This window comes from Aspergillus tanneri (genome assembly GCF_003426965.1).
Source record: "Aspergillus tanneri strain NIH1004 chromosome Unknown AapTan_4_pilon_pilon_pilon, whole genome shotgun sequence".
Taxonomy (NCBI): Eukaryota; Fungi; Ascomycota; class Eurotiomycetes; order Eurotiales; family Aspergillaceae; genus Aspergillus; species Aspergillus tanneri.
In genome coordinates, this window is record NW_022984631.1 from 4,033,468 (window position 1) to 4,051,718 (window position 18,251).

At 47.4% G+C, this 18,251-nt stretch overlaps 4 protein-coding genes across 4 annotated transcripts; 2 read left to right on the top strand and 2 right to left on the bottom strand.

The window, feature by feature from the left end:
• Nucleotides 1–144: 144 nt before the first annotated feature.
• On the top strand, nucleotides 145–5,581 carry ATNIH1004_006518 (uncharacterized protein; the record flags this gene model as incomplete). Its single annotated transcript, XM_033571145.1, has 4 exons — nucleotides 145–1,120; nucleotides 1,196–2,808; nucleotides 3,076–4,710; nucleotides 5,480–5,581. 4 exons carry the CDS (start codon nucleotides 145–147, stop codon nucleotides 5,579–5,581), a joined length of 4,326 nt encoding a protein of 1,441 aa, XP_033427177.1.
• A 281-nt stretch (nucleotides 5,582–5,862) lies between these two features.
• On the bottom strand, nucleotides 5,863–6,894 carry ATNIH1004_006519 (endonuclease/exonuclease/phosphatase family protein; the record flags this gene model as incomplete). Its single annotated transcript, XM_033571146.1, has 1 exon — nucleotides 5,863–6,894. One exon carries the CDS (start codon nucleotides 6,892–6,894, stop codon nucleotides 5,863–5,865), a length of 1,032 nt encoding a protein of 343 aa, XP_033427178.1.
• A 3,819-nt stretch (nucleotides 6,895–10,713) lies between these two features.
• On the bottom strand, nucleotides 10,714–14,712 carry ATNIH1004_006520 (GFA family protein; the record flags this gene model as incomplete). Its single annotated transcript, XM_033571147.1, has 4 exons — nucleotides 10,714–10,986; nucleotides 12,429–13,127; nucleotides 13,385–13,758; nucleotides 13,812–14,712. The coding sequence occupies 4 exons, from the start codon at nucleotides 14,710–14,712 to the stop codon at nucleotides 10,714–10,716; spliced, it is 2,247 nt and encodes a 748-aa protein (XP_033427179.1).
• A 362-nt stretch (nucleotides 14,713–15,074) lies between these two features.
• Nucleotides 15,075–17,404, top strand: ATNIH1004_006521 (Hsp70 family protein; the record flags this gene model as incomplete). The annotated part of the gene is made up of 9 exons (XM_033571148.1): nucleotides 15,075–15,183; nucleotides 15,245–15,759; nucleotides 15,820–15,864; nucleotides 15,917–15,989; nucleotides 16,057–16,318; nucleotides 16,385–16,487; nucleotides 16,534–16,667; nucleotides 16,736–16,949; nucleotides 17,018–17,404. 9 exons carry the CDS (start codon nucleotides 15,075–15,077, stop codon nucleotides 17,402–17,404), a joined length of 1,842 nt encoding a protein of 613 aa, XP_033427180.1.
• Between the last annotated feature and the right edge of the window lie 847 nt (nucleotides 17,405–18,251).

Below are 18,251 nucleotides of genomic sequence, written 5' to 3' on the forward strand. Positions count from 1 at the left end.
TGCCCGAATCACGATAACTTGTTAAATATCTCAAAGCCAGTTGTAATTTGCATTCTTGTCTCAGATAATACTTCCGTCTGGTTTACCTTTCATCTGGTGAGGCCAGTCAGCCTATTGAAATTGGTACGGACGATCCTTAGCAGCATGACGCCCTCCCCCGCACTCGATGAGTACCAAATTGGTTGGATCTGTGCTTTGCCTATTGAGGCCGCCGCAGCCCAAGAAATGCTAGACGAGAACTTTGGAACCCCTGAGGAGCAGGATAATGCAGACACGAATATATACACGCTGGGTCGGATTGGCAAGCATTTCGTCGTGATCGCATGCGTGGGGGGCCAATATGGGACGACTTCGGCAACGACTGTCGCTAATAACATGACGCGAACCTTTTCCAAGTCGCTACGTGTTGGGTTGATGGTCGGCGTTGGTGCAGCCATCCCAACTACTATAAATGACATTCGGCTTGGCGACATTGTGGTCAGTTATCCTACAGGCACGTGTGGTGGAGTTGTTCAATACGATATGGGGAAGATTGGTGAAGGTGGGAAGCTTCACCGCACCGGGTACTTAAACAGTCCACCTCGATTGCTGTTAGCAGCGGTCAACCAAATGAGAGCAGCTGCGCTGCGAGATGACCCACTTTATCCCTTTTATATCCAACAGGCAGTCCGACGAAATACGCGAACACAGCGGAATTTTGGCCATCCAGGCCTGGAATATGATCGGCTCTTCCAAACTGAGTACCAACATTCTCCGTCTGCAAACAGCTGTGATGGCTGTCTGACAGAGTGGGAAGTTAGAAGATGTGTACGAGAAGATAGTGAACCACAACCATATTACGGTATTATTGCATCAGGAAACGCTGTTATAAAGAGTGCGGAAATAAGGGAGCAGCTTCGGAGCGAAACTGGTGCTTTATGTCTTGAAATGGAAGCGGCGGGCTTGATGCAGGATTTCCCCTGTCTTGTTATCCGCGGCATCTGTGACTACGCCGACTCACACAAAAACAAGAAATGGCAGGGTTATGCTGCGTTGGCAGCCGCAGCCTATGCCAAGGAATTGCTCGCATATGTACCTTTGAGTCACGTATCACAGGAAAGCTTGGTGGTAGATATATGTAGTAAGTGGGTTTGAGTGAATCCGAGTTTATCAGTATACTGAACAGGTCCAAATTGGCTAACTCTATATTTCCTAGCATCGCTTGCTAGAGAACTCAAGATCCTGACTAAATCAACCAAGCAAGTTGAACAAAAGATTGATCTGCAAAGGTTGAAAATTGCAAAGGGGGCAGCGTTTGATGCTTATGAGAATCAGCATTTTGAATGCCTGCACGGGACTCGGATTGAGCTACTTCACGATATCAAAGAGTGGGCAAGATCACCGCACGGGAAATGCATATTTTGGCTGAATGGGATGGCAGGGACTGGAAAGTCAACAATCTCCCGCACAGTTGCACGCTATTTCAAAGAGAAAGGGTCTCTTGGAGCGAGCTTCTTCTTCAAAAGGGGTGAAGAGCATCGAGGAAATGCAAAGAAGCTTTTTCCAACTATTATACAACAATTGACGACGAGAAATCCCCAGTTAGCACACAACGTGCAGAAAGCAATTGAGGAGGATCCCTATATTTCGGAGAAGGCATTGGGTGAACAATTCGATAAACTAATTCTTCAGCCACTCCTTGGTCTGGACCCGGATCAAGCTGTGACCATGGTGATTGTTATTGACGCGTTGGATGAGTGCGAAACAGAAGACTATAAAGATGATATAAGGGTTATTATCCAACTCTTACCGCGCGTGCAAATTTCCAAATATATGCGACTACGGTTCTTCCTCACAAGCAGACCTGAATTGCCGATCCGGCTAGGATTTAAGAACATCAAAGACAGACATCAACATCTGGGCCTCCATGATGTTCCGAAGGCGGCAATTGAACGCGACATCTCCATCTTTCTAAGGCATAGCTTTGTGGATATTCAGCACGACCATGAGCTCTCTACGGACTGGCCCGGCGATGGGGTTATTGAGGCCCTACTTGCAAGGACAGTTCCGTTATTCATCTCTGCTGCCACCTTGTGTCGATTCATTGGTGATGCAAACTGGGACCCTCAGAGCCGACTCCAAGAAATTCTCGCTGACCGAACCCTATATGTATCCAAGATGGCCAGCATATATGTACCAGTTTTGAATCGACTTCTTGCTGGCCAGGATCTATGGGAGACTAAATATTTGATTAAAGAGTTCAAGAAGATAGTAGGCACCATAATTGTGCTTGCCACCCCACTCTCAGTCAATAGCCTTGCCCAAATTGTTGGCCTAAAAGCCAACAATATTAAGAGGCGACTAGACAGGCTCCACTCGGTTCTGAATATCCCCGATAATTTGAATGTGCCCGTCAGACTCTTACATCTCTCATTCCGAGATTTTCTTTTGGACTGCAGGACGAAAGGAACGAAAGAAAGCGAGCAGTTCTGGATTGACGAGAAAGCTGTTCACCAGGATCTCACGGGGAAATGCCTTGAGATTATGCGCCGCAGCTTAAGGAAGAATATCTGCAACTTACCGGATGATGGTACGCAACGCAGTGAGATCGACATACATTCTATTAGTCGCCATTTGCCACCGGAATTGCAATATGCCTGTCGTTACTGGACACACCACCTGTTACAATGCCTGGATCCAGCTATGGAGTTGGTCAGGGCATTTCCATTCCTTGAAGTGCACCTTCTTCACTGGATCGAAGCAATGGGCGTTTTAGGCACTGCATCCGAAGTTGTGGAGATGGTCAAGAGATTGCAGTCGATCTCGGGGGTAAGTTTCTGTGAAGCCTTGCGATATGCAAAAAATAGTAATAGAATTTAGGTTGATCAACATCCCAAGATAGCACATTTCCTGCAGGATGTCATGTTGTTTATTATAAGGAATCGGCAGATAGTCGACACTGCACCGCTTCAACTTTATTCTTCAGGGCTTATGTTCGCTCCAAGCTCTTCAATAACAAGGAGAATATATAACAAGGAGTTGGCAAGTTGGCGCCATCTGCCAAATGTAGATAGGATCTGGTCCGCGCATCTACAGAACCTCGAGGAGACCAACAGGACCGTTTCTGGTCACGTTTCCTCTTTGGCCTTCTCGCCAGACGGTCAAATAGTGGCGTGCGGATATGAGAGGGGAAATCTTTGTCTCTGCACTATCAAGCTCTGGGATCCCAGAACCGGCCAGCTGCGCCAGACCCTGAAGTACAAATCACACTCGATTTCGTCTTTAGTGTTCTCATCCAATAATCAGCTGCTGGCGTCCGTCTCCAATGATAACACTGGCTTCAATGACCACACCATCAAGCTGTGGGACGCTAACACGGGGGAGCTCCATCGGACTCTAGAAGGCCACTCTAGCACTGTTTATTCTGTGGCCTTTCCGCCCAGTGGCCAACTACTGGCATCTAGCTCCCTTGACAAAACAATCAAGATATGGGACCCTAACACAGGAGAGCTCTATCGAACTTTACAAGGCCATTCTGGATCTATCGATTCTATCGCTTTCTCACCTAGCGGCCAACTGCTGGCATCTGGCTCCGATGATAACACTATCAAACTATGGGATTCTAACACGGGGGAGCTCTATCGGACTCTTGAAGGCCACTCTGAGCGTGTTTGCTCAGTGACTTTTTCACCTAGTGGGCAACTACTGGCATCTGGCTCCCGTGATAATACTATCAAGCTATGGGATCCTAACACGGGGGAGCTCTATCGGACTCTAGAAGGCCATTCCGATTGGGCTCGATCGGTATCCTTCTCGTCTAATGGTCAATTACTAGCGTCAGGCTCTGATGACGGAACTATCAAACTATGGGATCCTAATACAGGTGACCTGCGCCAGACCTTTGAGAATTATAATTCGGTTTGGTGTGTATGTTTCTCACCCAATGGCCCACTACTGGCATCTGGCTTTCCTGGGGGCATCGTCAAGCTCTGGGATTCCAGTAAAGATGACCTGCATCAGATGCCTGAGGGCAAAGGGCATTCCCTTCGAGTTCAGTCGGTAGCCTTCTCGGCTAACGGAAAACTGGTGGCGACTGGCTCCCGTGACAAGACGATCAAGCTATGGGATCCTAATGCAGGGGAACTGCGCCAGACCATTAATAATCCCGCACCAGTCTTGTGTATAGCCTTCTCACCTAATGGTCGACTGCTGGCATCTAGCTCTGATGACGGAGCTATCAGGCTATGGGATTCTAATACGGGTGAGCTGCGCTTGACCCTTCAAGGCCAATTTAATACACATCAGACTATATCATTCTCACCGGACGGCCAGATTTTAGCATGCGAGTCTGCTGACTGCCCCGATGCCATCGAGCTTTGGGATCCAACCAACGGCGAACTGCGCCAGACCCTTAAGGGCCATTCATTCTATATTTCATCTATAGCCTTCTCATCTAATGGTCAACTACTGGCATCTAGCTCTGGCGATAAGACAGTTAAGCTATGGGATGCAAAGACAGGCGATCTATGCTATACCCTTGAAGGTTATCCTGAGCCAGTTATGACTTTAGCCTTCTCACCTGACAGTCAATTGCTGGCGTCTAGTTCTATTGATAAGACCGTCAAGTTCTGGGATCCCAACACAGGTGAACTGCTCCAGACACTTAGCGATCATACCGATTGGGTGTGGTTAGAAAACGGCTGTCAAATGTCTATCCTAGAAGGACAGTGGGTATATCTTCAGGGGAAAAGGATATTATGGCTTCCGCACGAGTACCGTCCCAGTTGCCTGACAATGAAAGATGGCATTCTGGTTCTTGGTCATGAATCTGGAAGGGTTTCCTTTATCTCGAGTTTCTCTAGCTTGTGCAGATCCGTGGAGCATGCTCTGGGCTAAGCAGACAGACAGCTGCAGCAATCTCGTGACAGGTCATAGGATGAAATGAAAAGCAAAACTACATGAGTACTGCGTATGCTACGGGCAAAACAAACGTCTGTTTTGAAAACGAAAATTGCCAAACAATTGTTTGTACGATGGCTACAGGGTTATCAGTGCAGATGATACATCATCCTAGCCTTGATTAGTCCCTTCAGAGGGGTTCACCGTTCACACCCAGGTAGTCACCCATACCCTCTCCCTCAATGCTCCGAGGCACTGTAGCTTTACCCGCTAGCTATTGTCGTCGACTGGCGGAGCAGTACTGAAAAGTCCGTGGCAATCTACACAACCGGAATTAATCAAGCGGAAGGATCTCTGGTCAGGAGGCGAGAGGTATAACCAAAAATAGAAAACAACCAACGAGGCTCATGACTCGGCGTGGGGATATGGTAGATCCTCTCACCAATAACGTCCCCTACGTTGTGCGCTGACTTAATTATCTGTTCCGATATAGTCAAGACCTGCGTGCAATATAGCGACTGGCTCCGACACGAAATCACTGTGCACCTTACAAATACTCATTTGATAGGCCATCATCGTCGCTTCTAACAGACAACTCCAGCCTGACCACCTTGTGATGCAGTTGCTCTATCCGCACTGGCAGAAGACGCTGGCACTCAATGCGGCTGCCCGAAACAATCTCGTTCCCCATGTTATTTGTTAATTTGATCAGGTTTCAGGTAGAGGAAGCCTCTAAGTTTATCCGGCATGTGCACAAGAACTTTGACTTCAAGAAACGCTACGTACCAACAGATCTCAGCCAACGTGGGTTCCCTCCAGAGCAACTCAAGAGTCAGAAAATTTTACAACTACACATATGCCAGATGTATTCACAGCATGTGGTATAAGATCAAGAACTAAGTGCAAGACATTCTTCTTGCTCTATCCTACCCAGGCCTGATGCAAACCACAAAATCCAGAATGACGAACACCTACGGTATCCACTCAAAGCTGCCCCTTCGTGCTAAGCAAAACATCCACTACCGCCATAACCCCCAGGTGATCCGTAATCCAGGGCTTCTTGAATCCCAGCTCCACGATCTGCCTCCTTTCTTCATCCCCTTCTGCCAGGATTCCTTCTCCAAATCTCTCAAACTTCAGTAGCTTGACAGACCCTCGGAAATAGACCTTGTCCATTCTAGAACACCCAAACTGCGCGCGCTGGTTTGTTGTTGCTTGCTGGCCCCACGTATATCCTTCCTCGGTGTCCTCCTGCCCGCCTAATTCTAGGAATGCGTCCTTGAGATTATTGTCCGCATGCAATATGCGATCAACCGGCTGGATTGCGTTGAAGTCACCGGCGGCGAGAGCAGCGTGCACCCCATCGTGATGCATATACTGAGCGACTAGCTGCATCTGCGGTGGGCGGTACGGAGGGTCAAGTGCCATGGACTCTAGGTGCGTATTGCAGAGGCGGATTCGCTTCTCATTAAGCCCAATAGAGACGTCGACGAAAAGCGCATCGCGATCCATGCGTGTGTGGGAGTAGTGGACACGAAAGACAGACGTAATAGGCAGACGCCTGCTGACAAGGACGGTAGTGCCATACTGCGTGGTGGCCCAGTTGGTGGTGTCAATATCCGTAAGATGGAAATGGGCTTGCACCCACGGAGTCGCGGCAATTATTTCAAAGTCAGAATGGGTGCATTCTTGGAGAAAGATAACAGGGGCGACGTTTAAAGGGAGAAGGTGCGTGAGTCGGTCAAGTTGTGCAAGCGCTGGTCGCATGCGGGCTGCGGCGAAGGGAAGGATAAAGTCAATGTTCCACGTATAGAGCGCAATAGCAGTAATGTCTAGGCTAGTACTATCATTGCTACTCGAGCTTCCGAGGGCGGATGGCGACTTGGAGACCCAGGTGGAAGTTGCGGGGTCAAAGTCATAGTAAGTCTGGGTATAAGGCTCGTCCAAGGTCCAGGGCACCGACGTCTTCCGGAAGGTCGCGGTGTCCCTGATAGCCTGGGGCATAAGCGCTTCCATAGCGATAGATGGAGTTTTTTAGAAGGGGAGTGAGTGTATAGGTAAGAAGATCCAAGAAGGATGAAGGAGAGGGAAAAAGAAAAGAGGCAGCTGAATTTGAATAGGTACAGCAACTAGTAAGGTAACCCGACAGCATCCTTGCTTCAACTTGGCTTTTTCTTTGTTTCGGGCGTTAGCTGACACTCTCACTGCCCACCCCCACTCAGTCCGGCTGTCATTCAGAATGCTCACTGCATGTTTCGGTTTCCAACTTGATCAGCCCCTTCTATCCACTGCTGCCACCAATAGTGACGATCTCCGGCATCCCAGCGTATTTGTTATTACCCCTCTCCTTTCTGCTAAGCCAGTAGCGCCGAAACGCCGCCCGCTTCAATAGCACAGTCAGAAGCGGACGCAGCGGGGCAGGCATGATGCGATAATCCCCACACAAGGCTCAACCATCGTCCAGAGCATATTGTCCGAGAGTATGTCTAGACCGACAAAACAGTTTGGCTTGCGGAGCTAGTCGGGTAGACAGGCGGGCTTCTTACACGACGGATCCACGTTATCCCTAGATAGCTCTCTGATTTGCGCGAACCACACAACGCTCGCGGCACACCATAGCCCTCCCATCAAGAACACAGTCCCAAGAGCAATCTTCTGCGTGATCTTCATATGCAGTTTTCGCAGCTCCACAATGGGTAGTGCCAGCATCACAAGATCTGTAGTGAAATTGGGTACTGCCTTGCCGATGAAGACCCTGACATTGTCGATGCACCGGGCCTCGACGAATGGGTCCCAGTTTCTGCGGATGGGATGGCATCCAAAGACCGAGACGACGATACATGTGACTCACCATGCTGTGACTATAATTCCTATCGCCTGTGTGCTCCATTTCATGGAGCGGGTAGGGAACATGAGATAGTACATGGTCAGAATGCTCCACTTTGATCGTAGCTAATACCGTTACATAGAGATGATATGACACGAAGAAGTGCATCTGCATAGTAGTAATCTCGTCCCTACTGAGGAGTACGACATGCCTGCCGACACGAACGTTCCTACACCCGAGAGCGAGGACAGTATAGAGTCCCCATGCAAATGCCTTACAGGTGAGAGCGATTAGAATAGTCTAGCACCAGATTGTGTAGATGGTCCCTTACAATCGACACTATGGTCAGCCAGCCATCAAACTGAAACGATGTGCTGGTCCTTCTTTGAGATCTTATTCTGATAGACTCGAAATTTGCAAGCAGCGTAGATAATCAGGCTTTCTTTATCACGAGGTTTGAAGCTGAGTAGGTATGGTATATGCGAAGAAAGAAAGCTCGAGTCCGGAAACACGACACAAGCTCCTTCTATACCCTTCAGCCCGGTTCTTTGTTATTCGCTGTTCATATTCAACCGCCTTGCCTTAAATTTCCCTGCGCAAACCCGGCTTCGTCATGTCTTCATCTGATTTCTCTCCTGAGTATCTCGCTGAGGAGTCTAGAGGAGCGTCATTCGCACAGATCACTGCACTCCCAGCCTTGGCGACCTTGTTTGTGGCGTTGCGAATTGGTGTTCACCTTTGGCGCAAAGTTGGCTTGTGACCGGGGAAGTTCAACACAGCGCTTGTTGATAGCGAAGAAGAATTTCAGGGTTACGCGCAAGCGACAGATAATTCAGGAACCATCCTGTAGAAGGTGTTAAGTCCTGAGTGGAATGCAGTGTCGATTTTGATTTTGCCATGTCAGTATGACTGGTACGGCTTCGGTTCTGGTTGCACTGGTGCCTATGCACCCATCATCTTATATTCAACAGACACAGATGCAAAGAAAACAGTAGCATCTTTACGACTAACATATTATAATTTAATAGTATAGAGCCTAATATTCTAAACTCTCTCTTTTATATACTAACTACGAGCCGAGCTCAATTCGGCCGCCGTTGACCGGCTCGGCAGGAAGGACAAAGAGAAGCTACAGTCTGGGCATTGTTAAGGAATCCCCACCGAGAGGTCCCGTGTGCAAAAAGAACGGGCTACTGAAGCGGCTCATAGTGACTGCACAGGGTTGGAACAAATCGTGGCCGGTTGCCTCCTTTCCTGAAAAAAAAAAGTCTGCCGTGGCTAGACTTGGTGGAAGCTCTCCGCGTTAATAACTGCTGCAAGCTCGCCATCCGCGGGGCGAATGGAGAGCTCAACAGCGACTGGTGTCGTCTACTCTGAAACCTGGCCGATTGCATGTCGTAGGGTAGAGATGTATGGTTTGGCTCTGGCAAGAAAATCGCGTATAGCACGGAGGACATAATAGGGAATATCAGCTCCTTCGCCCGTAAGCCACGCTCAGTCTTGTGATAGAAAATGTATTGGTAATAGATTTGGTCCCAACCAAGCTCATGCAGGGACCCTGTCATTCATGTTCGAGAGTCGTTTAATGGTTGGCGTCACCGAGTGGAGTCCGAATATGTTGGCCAGCAAAGTGCATAAGGTAGGTTTATGGCATCGAGCGCACTGAAATGCATACCAAGTATATATCATAAGGATTATAACGAGCAGACTTGGTCAACCCTGAGGGTGCATTTCAAGCAACCGAAACAGTTAAATGCTAAAATGGCGTCCAATCTGGGGGCATGTAAAATCACGTTAGCGCCGCTGAACATCAGGGCGATCGCTGTAGGTCTTGTCACGTTTTTGGAGGGTAACATTATGGAAGGCACTACATGCTGACATATTTCTTCTTGTTTATACTGCACATTTTGAAGCAGGTGTTGATTTGGATACCGATTTGTAGTTTAAGAATGAATTCGTTTGCTATTTTTGGGCCTCGGATTCCGCTCAAACTAGACGCCTCATGAATTAGGCAACCAGCAGTTAGCTAGCTAACTATCTATTGGTAGTTAACTAACTAGCCTGCTTACTAAAATATGTCTACTCTTACGCGTAGGGGTTAATTATGCGACAGGAAACTTTGATATGTTCCGTAGACTAAACAATAAATTGTCCAAATCTGATAAAGCAACAGCAGGCTTTGTCTGAACAATTGGTATTATCATATTGGCCATTATATCCACGATTACAAGGAATTTGCCTATGTCGAGTTGACAATAAGACTTGTCCGGGTACAAGTAGCCTTATAGCATCCTACAGGAGCTAGGACAGTGTGGGAAGGAGAGAATAGAAAACCGTAGAATAGATTGCTGCAGTGTTCATACAGCTGCTATCCATTTCCTAGCCAGTCAGCTATCTTCCCTCCCAACCCATCTTTTAACAGACTGGTTAATATCCAACTCTAGCCCTCTAGCTAAATAATTCCACATGGCAACCCCATCGTACGCCGCAAAGCGAATATTGTGTCCCTAGTATGTGAATATAAAGACAGTCATGAGGCAGATAGGGACGGTGCACAGATAAAAAAAGAATAAAAGGCCCTAGGACCTGATCATCAGTGTGGTCCAGTGCGGAGACGGTAGAGGTATTAAATCCTATTTAATGTACTAGTTCTTTCTAAAAGGGTAGATCTTTGTAATTGACTGTATCATTTATTATGCATCAACGTCAATATATTCACATCAGTAATGACAAATTGGGCTGATGATGGAGTGGGCTTTTTTGGTAAGTGTACGATCTCATCCCAAACAATTAATATCAAGTAACAATGACAACAACCACAAATGCGAACCATGAGAGAACCCTGGGATAATTCTTATTTCCTCGGGCGTATTGCTTTGAGCATTCTGTGGGATTGCAGCTCCGTATTGTCGATTGATAAACACGTGGTCTATTCCATGGAAGAATATCCCATAATATGTCTTATTTCTGTACAGCTTTCTATATACAAGACACTTTTCAATTAAAATTCACTGCGTGTTCTTCTTCTCAGTCCCCTCAATAGGACAGAGCCAAGTCCGTCGACCCTGGCCCCATACTTCCACAGTGGGATGCAGATTCGCCCGATTATCAATGGTTCCGCTGGTCGCGGATATAAGTTGAGCCTTCTCCAAATTATCATTTTGGATGAAAAGGTTCGATCCACACGTGTCGCAGAACGAGCGTTTCAGGATTTGACCTGTAAGAGTAGCTTTGTCGTTGTAGGTTTTGATGGATTCCCGGCCTTGGGTTATTTGGAGTCGCTATTCTTACGTTAGATTCGATATACAAAGAAATTATATCACAGAAAGAAAGAGGGCGAATACATTTTTTCTATACCAGCAGTTTGCCATAAATGCTGAACCTGTTGCTTTTTGACAACTATCACAGTGGCAGATAATGAATTTCTCTGGGTCGTCGGTGAGTTGGTATTGCACGGCTCCGCAGAGGCAAGAGCCTGGATTTGACGGTGCCATTTCAGTCCTTGAAAAGGTGAAAAACAAATTTAGACGCCGGGTTCATGGAGATATTTATACTCTATGGCGGATATTAATGTATGTGTAAGGGAATATGTGTTGGTGGATATATATGTTAATCCGACCTGATTCCGGAGATGCTTACCCACGCGAGACAGAAACAGAGTCAACAACAACAAAATCAATCAGTAATGAGTCTACGGGCATTGTTGGAAGAAAGATAATGTGATGGGGTAAAATTTTGTTAACCAGTGCAGTATTTATCAATCCACTCTCTACGGGTTTGAAATGGTCATATAACTGCTAAAAGGAGTGTCGACAATTAACTAGTTAACTATGGTAATATTGATTATTCAGCACCACTCATAGTCAAAGGTTGTTGATGATACAACATCATCGGATCTCTTATATTAGCTAGTTTACATTCTTCGTTTATTTGCCTCGCTTTTATAAAGAGAGATGTTTGGTAGTTTAGTTGAACCAGAGACCTAATTCTTTATGGTCGACATGGAGTCAGTGACCAGATATCAGCCGAAGTCCGCTTTCAGCTCAGCTGAAACCTACTCATTAATTGCTCCTCTAATCCAGTCATTGGTTCGCGAATAGCTAATATGCCTATATTGCAGCCTCCTATATACCAAGACATTGCCCACCAAAGCTCTTCCCCCGAGTTCTTTACAGTAGCGTGGAAGGTGAGGTCAATTTGCTTGTCCATGAAAACGATAGGAGATTCCCATGGCGATTTTCTTTATTATTATTCGTTGAAAATATTGCTCCAGTGGCTAAATAGTCTAGAGAGGGTGGAGTTTATGTAGAAATAAGGTGAAATTCTGAATAGCGAATTTTGCATCCAAATGTTAAAGATTAATGTATTTTCTCTCCCTCATGTCTTGGAAATATATAGTTAAAAGCGGAGTGCTGTGTACAGTTGCATCATGACTACGAGGACTTTGATGGTAACATATTGGAGACATAGTTGGAATTATATAAATACACTTAAAATCTGAGAGTTTAAACTCGCATATAAAATTGCACTTCATTCGTCCCTTCACCCTGACAATTGCTTTTAAACAGAGATTATAGAAAATCAACTGAGGCCCGAAATGAGACAGCTGGGATAGATTGATTAAACAAATAGGATGTGCATACTATCATAGACTATCATAGACGAGAATCACAAACACTCCCACCTACCCCAGACTGATATCTACTTCCCCTGCCGTACGAACCGGAGATGGATTGCACTCGATACTGGCGGTAGCCCCTTTTGACCGACGCCAGGTCAACATATCGTACATTTCGTAACTAGGAGGCTCCAGAACCTGTTTCTCTTTCATTGTATCCTCTGAAAAGGACGCGTCCAAGGCTGAAGGCGTCTGTAATTCCGGGCTGCTGCACCCAGCCTTCTCCGGTATAGCCGCTTCAAGCTCATGCGTAGCAGGAAAATCCAAGCGCTGAAGTCGATCCAAGACAATTACCAAACTCTGATAACAAGCCAATAATCGGAGTCTCTTGTCCTGTGCCCTTTGACTATCACGATAAATCCAGCGCAGCTGTCTCCCCAGACTCAGTTTCCCATTTCGGGCCTCCTGCTCGGCGCGTGCTGGTTCGACGAGAATCGCTACATCCCGTGCGGCGTCCGTGACGTCGTGGATAGTTGAGTCCATCCATGCGCGCTCCTGATTATCTAGGGCATTCGCTTTGAGTTGCCGGAGACGCTCGACTTCGCGTAATTGAGTAAGAACGTGGTCGGTGGTTTTGAGGAGTTCGCTTGATTGTTCCTTGATCATTGTTAACTGGAAGTCGTTGCGACGTAGGGACCGCAAGCCCAGTTTTAGCGTTGGTTGGGACGTTCGCGATCTGGGGACGATTGGTGCATGGTCGTCTCGGGATACGATTAAGTTCGATTCCATGTTGTAGGACGAGAACTGAATGAATGAGTGGTTATGTATGTGAGAACTGGGCCTCAATTTTCCAGGCGGGGAAATCCTCCCTAGAGATGCTCTACTTTAGTGGTTACGATAGGTACTTTTATACGCTAACAGGGATCTTCTCTACTAGTGAACTATACTAAAGTAGTGTCGCATTAGCTGTAATTATGCAATTTCCTCCATCCTCTTTGGAGGATAGATATTATCCATGTAATAAACTTGACCCCTAGATGACTCTACTCTCAAACTCGTACTTTAGTCTCCTCCACTAGTACCTGAGGTACTATCAATCGTTGCCCCTGTTCATCGGTAATTTTTACTACGGCCGGCAGCACAGTCAGTCGGTCAGTCGTACTGGTACTCCAGCGAAAGTCAAAGAAACATGGGTTGGCAAATAGCCAAACACCAAGGTCTGCTGCTGCTTTGGCGACGCTTGAAAAATGGATGAGGCGGTCGGTCTCAGAGAAATGAGCGTCACTGTATGGTGCAAAGGCATGAACGAAGCTCTCCGTCAGATGTGCCAGGGCTGTTTCTTCAATATTTCTGGTACTTCCCCCCTCCGCGGAATGGTCTTGTTTATATAGGTAGGCTGTCAACATGCGCCAGGCGAATATGGCCCGATCCTTGTCTATATCACATGGTTACTTCAATGTCCATTTAGGATTGAATGGGGCGCTTTACCGGAGCCAAAGACTGCATTCCCCTGATGCGGTGGGCTTGACGCATAGGGTTGGGGAAGTAGGGATTCGGTTCCCATTCCTGGCTGAATCGCATTCAACAAGGTCCGAACCAAAACATGAGTAAGAACGGGTCTCTGAGCTCGGGGCTTCGAAAGCATAGTAGCCACGGACGAGGGTAGGAAAGGGGAGCCGTAGTGATTAACGCGAGCGACAGCATCCTGCGTCGGTCGGACCATTGGAGACGCTGGAGTGTAATAATTGTCCACGTGTAGACCGGCCTGGTCGAAAAGGGTTTGTATTCGGGTGCAGACAGCGTGGTCATCCGCTGGATCTGGGACGTACGAGGACAAGTTAAGTAGCAGGGACCAGGGAGCTGATGAAGTGCCTGAGGGTTCTTTCTCTTGGGTTCCGACCGGTGGAAGTCTGGATTGTGTCTGAATTTCTCCCAGTGGTTTTGGCGTATCGCGTGTAGTCGAACTGGCACCTTGGGTAGTCCTCGCTTCTTTGTTCCTGCGGAAGCGGATGTAAAGAATGGCAACCAACAGGGCTACAATAGCGGTTCCGGCAATTGATCCTATGATGGCACCTGCAAGAGTTCCATTACTGACTCCTCGACTGCGATCGCTTGTTTGGGTGCTGTCGCTGGTACTGCTACTGGCAGTAGACGCCGTACTCAGTGTCTCACTTGTGGAGGCCGCAGATGTCGTACTCGTTGAAACTGTAGAGCTTGAAGAGGAAAATGAGCTGTTGGGCGATGTAGCTGAAGACCAAGTGCTGGGGCTTGCCCTATCTGGTGTACTAAACGCTCCTGCTTGATTGGCTGGAGTAGGGGTGGACAGTGTAGGAGACGGTGCGGTTGTTTGGGCCCCTGCCTGACGAGGCCAGAGAAGAAAATTGTCCATGATTCCTCATCAGTAGTGCCAAATGCGCACGAGTTTGGGGTGTCAGCTTGGGCACTTTCATGTATTTAAGCGTCTCGGGTTGTTTCCCTTTTCGGGAGTGCGATGCTGCGGCGTAGTGCATATATAACCAGGCTAGTACTGTAAAGAAAGAATTAGTTTGTCCCACCTCTCAAAAACGTGCTCAAACACGAATGATCCTTGTCAGGGGCATGAATGGCATAGTTGAAGTGGGGGCGGGGAGAAGATCCCAAAATGAGAGCTCCGTCCTGAATGTCAGTACGAGAATCAGTCACAACCTCGGAACTAAACCTCTAGGCAATCCGACATCTTGTGAACTCGTAGCCTCATGGCTCACTCTGTAGATGAGTGATAAAGAGGTAGTTACCGCCCGAACCCTGGCCCCAGGGGGGCCCGGGGGTGAGTGGAGTCCAGACGTGGTGGTTGGGATAGATTTCGGGATGACCTATACGGGTGGGCGCGCGTTCCAGCGTATCAGGAGAGCTTGAAGGCTGACCATACACCCGACGTATAGGAGTTGCTTATTCCTGTGCGCCAGAATGGACTCCTCCGAAGACTATCCAGCGTTGGCCGGGAAAGCTACCCGGCGAGCTGGCGAACAAAGTGCCTACCTGCCTCGAATATGGTTTGGAGTCGAAGACCGTTCAGAATTGGGGGTTTAAATGTGACCCCGAGGACAACGTATCGGATATCAAGGAATTTTTTAAGCTCCATCTTGCGCCTCAGTATCGGGACGAGTATCTAGGGGGTCCTAGTCGACAGGAGGCTCAGCGCTGGTTCCAAGACTACATCCAATGCATCTATCAGCATGTGGTGTCTCATTTTAGCAGCACCATCCCGCAGTTTGCGTCGCGGAGAGTCGAATTCCTTTTCAGTGTCCCGACGACTTGGAAGGATGTACGAATGATTGAAGAAACCCGCAGTCTCCTCGAGCACGCAATCCATGCGAAAACACCCAACCATCGCGCTTTTATTGGTCTCACCGAAGCGGAGGCAGCAGCGGTATATGCGGGTAATGAACACTACCAGGTTGGTAGATGGAAATGTTTTTCAGTTCTTTTTTATTAACGGGAAACGCAACCCATCCAGGCCGATGATACAATACTCGTCTGTGACTCTGGCGGAGGAACCACGGTGTGTTGACCGACATTCAAGTGTCGCGGTCGTGTTCTGACTTCTCCTGTAGGACGTAAATGCTCTCAAACTCATTTCCTCTAGGGGTGAGCCAACTAGGCTCGAGCAATTGGGCCATGTTGAAGGTATAATGCGTCCAAAAACGAAACAATTTAGAAAATATGACGCAGGTACGAGACTGATACAACGCAGGACAACCAATTGGTTCAGTATTTATCGATAGAAAAATCCACCAGCTGATCTGTGAGAGATTGGAGAAAGTTCAAAATCACTTACGTCTTTCCCCAAGTGATGCAGCATGGCGAATGACCTCCGGCCGCTTCCAACGACTTAAATGCGCATTTGGCACAGAGGCTACATCGACACCATGGCTGAAGCTCGACGTACCATCATTGTTAACCGAGTCAGACTTTCCAGAAGCCGAGATCTATGACGGCCAAATGCGTATTGCATGGTAGTGTCGACCCCAAATATGATCCTTTCCAGGCATTGAGTATGCTTTCGGCTAACAGAACCCAAGGGAACATGTCAAGAATTGCTTTGATTTGAAGATAGCCGAGATTTGCAGCCTTTTGGATGGGCACATTTGCCAGATGTATGCTCGATACCCGAAGGACCAAATAGTGAGTGCTCCTAAACCTGGTCGAGAACAGACAGCTAATGTTCCAGAACTACCTTATTCTTTCCGGGGGGTTTGGGAGCTCGCCATACGTGAGGCAGTGTCTTGTAGAAAGATTTACCAGCCTAGATACCACGAAGCATCCAAACGCTGAAAGAATGCAGGTTCTTCTAGCAGATGAGCCGTATGTGTAGCTTGTTTCTCCTCTTTTATCCTATAAATTCTGCTATACTGACATTGGCTTCCGCATAGACAACTCGTAGTGGTCCATGGGTTAGTTCTGGATCGAATCCAACAGATCAGATACGGAGTTGTGACGTTCGGGTCCCGATGCTCCCCCGTGAGTTATGGGATTATTTGCGACCAGATTTATGATCCAGAGAAACATATAGGAGAGTCAGTGCGGCTCGACTCCAGGGACAAACAGATGTATGCAGTTGACCAAGTCGATTGGCTTGTTATTCAGGTAGTCCGTCCCTCATTTTCTTGACTTCAATTATATGCTGAACATACCCATTAATTTAAACCTTGCAGGGCCACCCTATTCCAAACACCGGATTTACAAAAGAATTTCAATACAAGGCCGACCCCGGGCGCGAGAGTGAGCCACAGAAGGTGCACGTTGTCATGTCAATTCTCCCTCCCGACAAGCTCCCTAAGAGCATGAGACAAAAGGGCGTTCAGCTAGTCTGTAGTCTTGATATTTTAACCGAGGACGTCGAGAAGAAGCTGAAAAATCGCCACTGGTACAGCATCAAGCCCGCTTTCTGGAGGACCATATTTGATGTGAAGGTGGTAGTTGGGCCCGCTGACCTAACATTCCAGTTATGGTCCAAGGACAGGCGAATTCGAGGTGGCAAGCATGAACCAATTGCGGTGAAATGGATGCCTGCGAAGGCATTAGACGAAGAAGCTCCCTGATGTGATATTTACCTTGGGTGGGAGCCAACCACGTCACTGCATAAAAGCAGTTTTCGTGGCTCCGTCGGCCCTATAGCATTCTTTCTAGCAGTTTTGATGGTGTCTTCAGTTCTGACTATGGAGCGCTTGGCATGGATGCGGAAATTAATTAGATGTTAGCTGTTTCCTGCTATGGTGGAATGCCTGGGTTCCTGACCATGTTTTTATTTTGTTTCTGCCTTTTTCCTTTCCATTTCTTCTTCTTTTCCATTTTCTTTTTTCTGAAATCAGGCATCTGGAAATTGAATGTAGGTTATGTTAGCTTCGGCCAGGGGTTTAAGCACGACAGTAAATATCGCTTTGTTCTTTATGTCGGGATAAGATAAAAAAAAGAAAAAACTGACCGACCTACAGATCGAACCTCTGATCTTGGGTGCTTATGATTATGTAAGACCCACCGGAGGATCAATAGTTAGTTATAATTATATAGATACAGTTTTTCTCCAAACTTGACTGTAGTACAGACATACAATTAAATGTGTATCTTTTATTTATGTTTAGGTATAATACTTACCTGGTACTGGTACAAGCAACTGTTCCCCCTTAAGAACGAAGCTGACATGGATAGACGATTTACTTGACTCCAGTGCCCGGATGACCAAATAATACGACTAGACCCAAACCTCAGCCGGTACTCGGTACAGTATGTTTCCATGTAGGTGGCCTGTCGACTACCTACCCTAGTAGGCGCTCTCATGTATCCCAACCCATGTTCATCGGTATGGGAACGGTAAGGAACGGTGTCGGCAACCACCAATCGCCCCCATTATTTGATACTGGTAGAGCCACCCAGCCGGAAACTATAAAA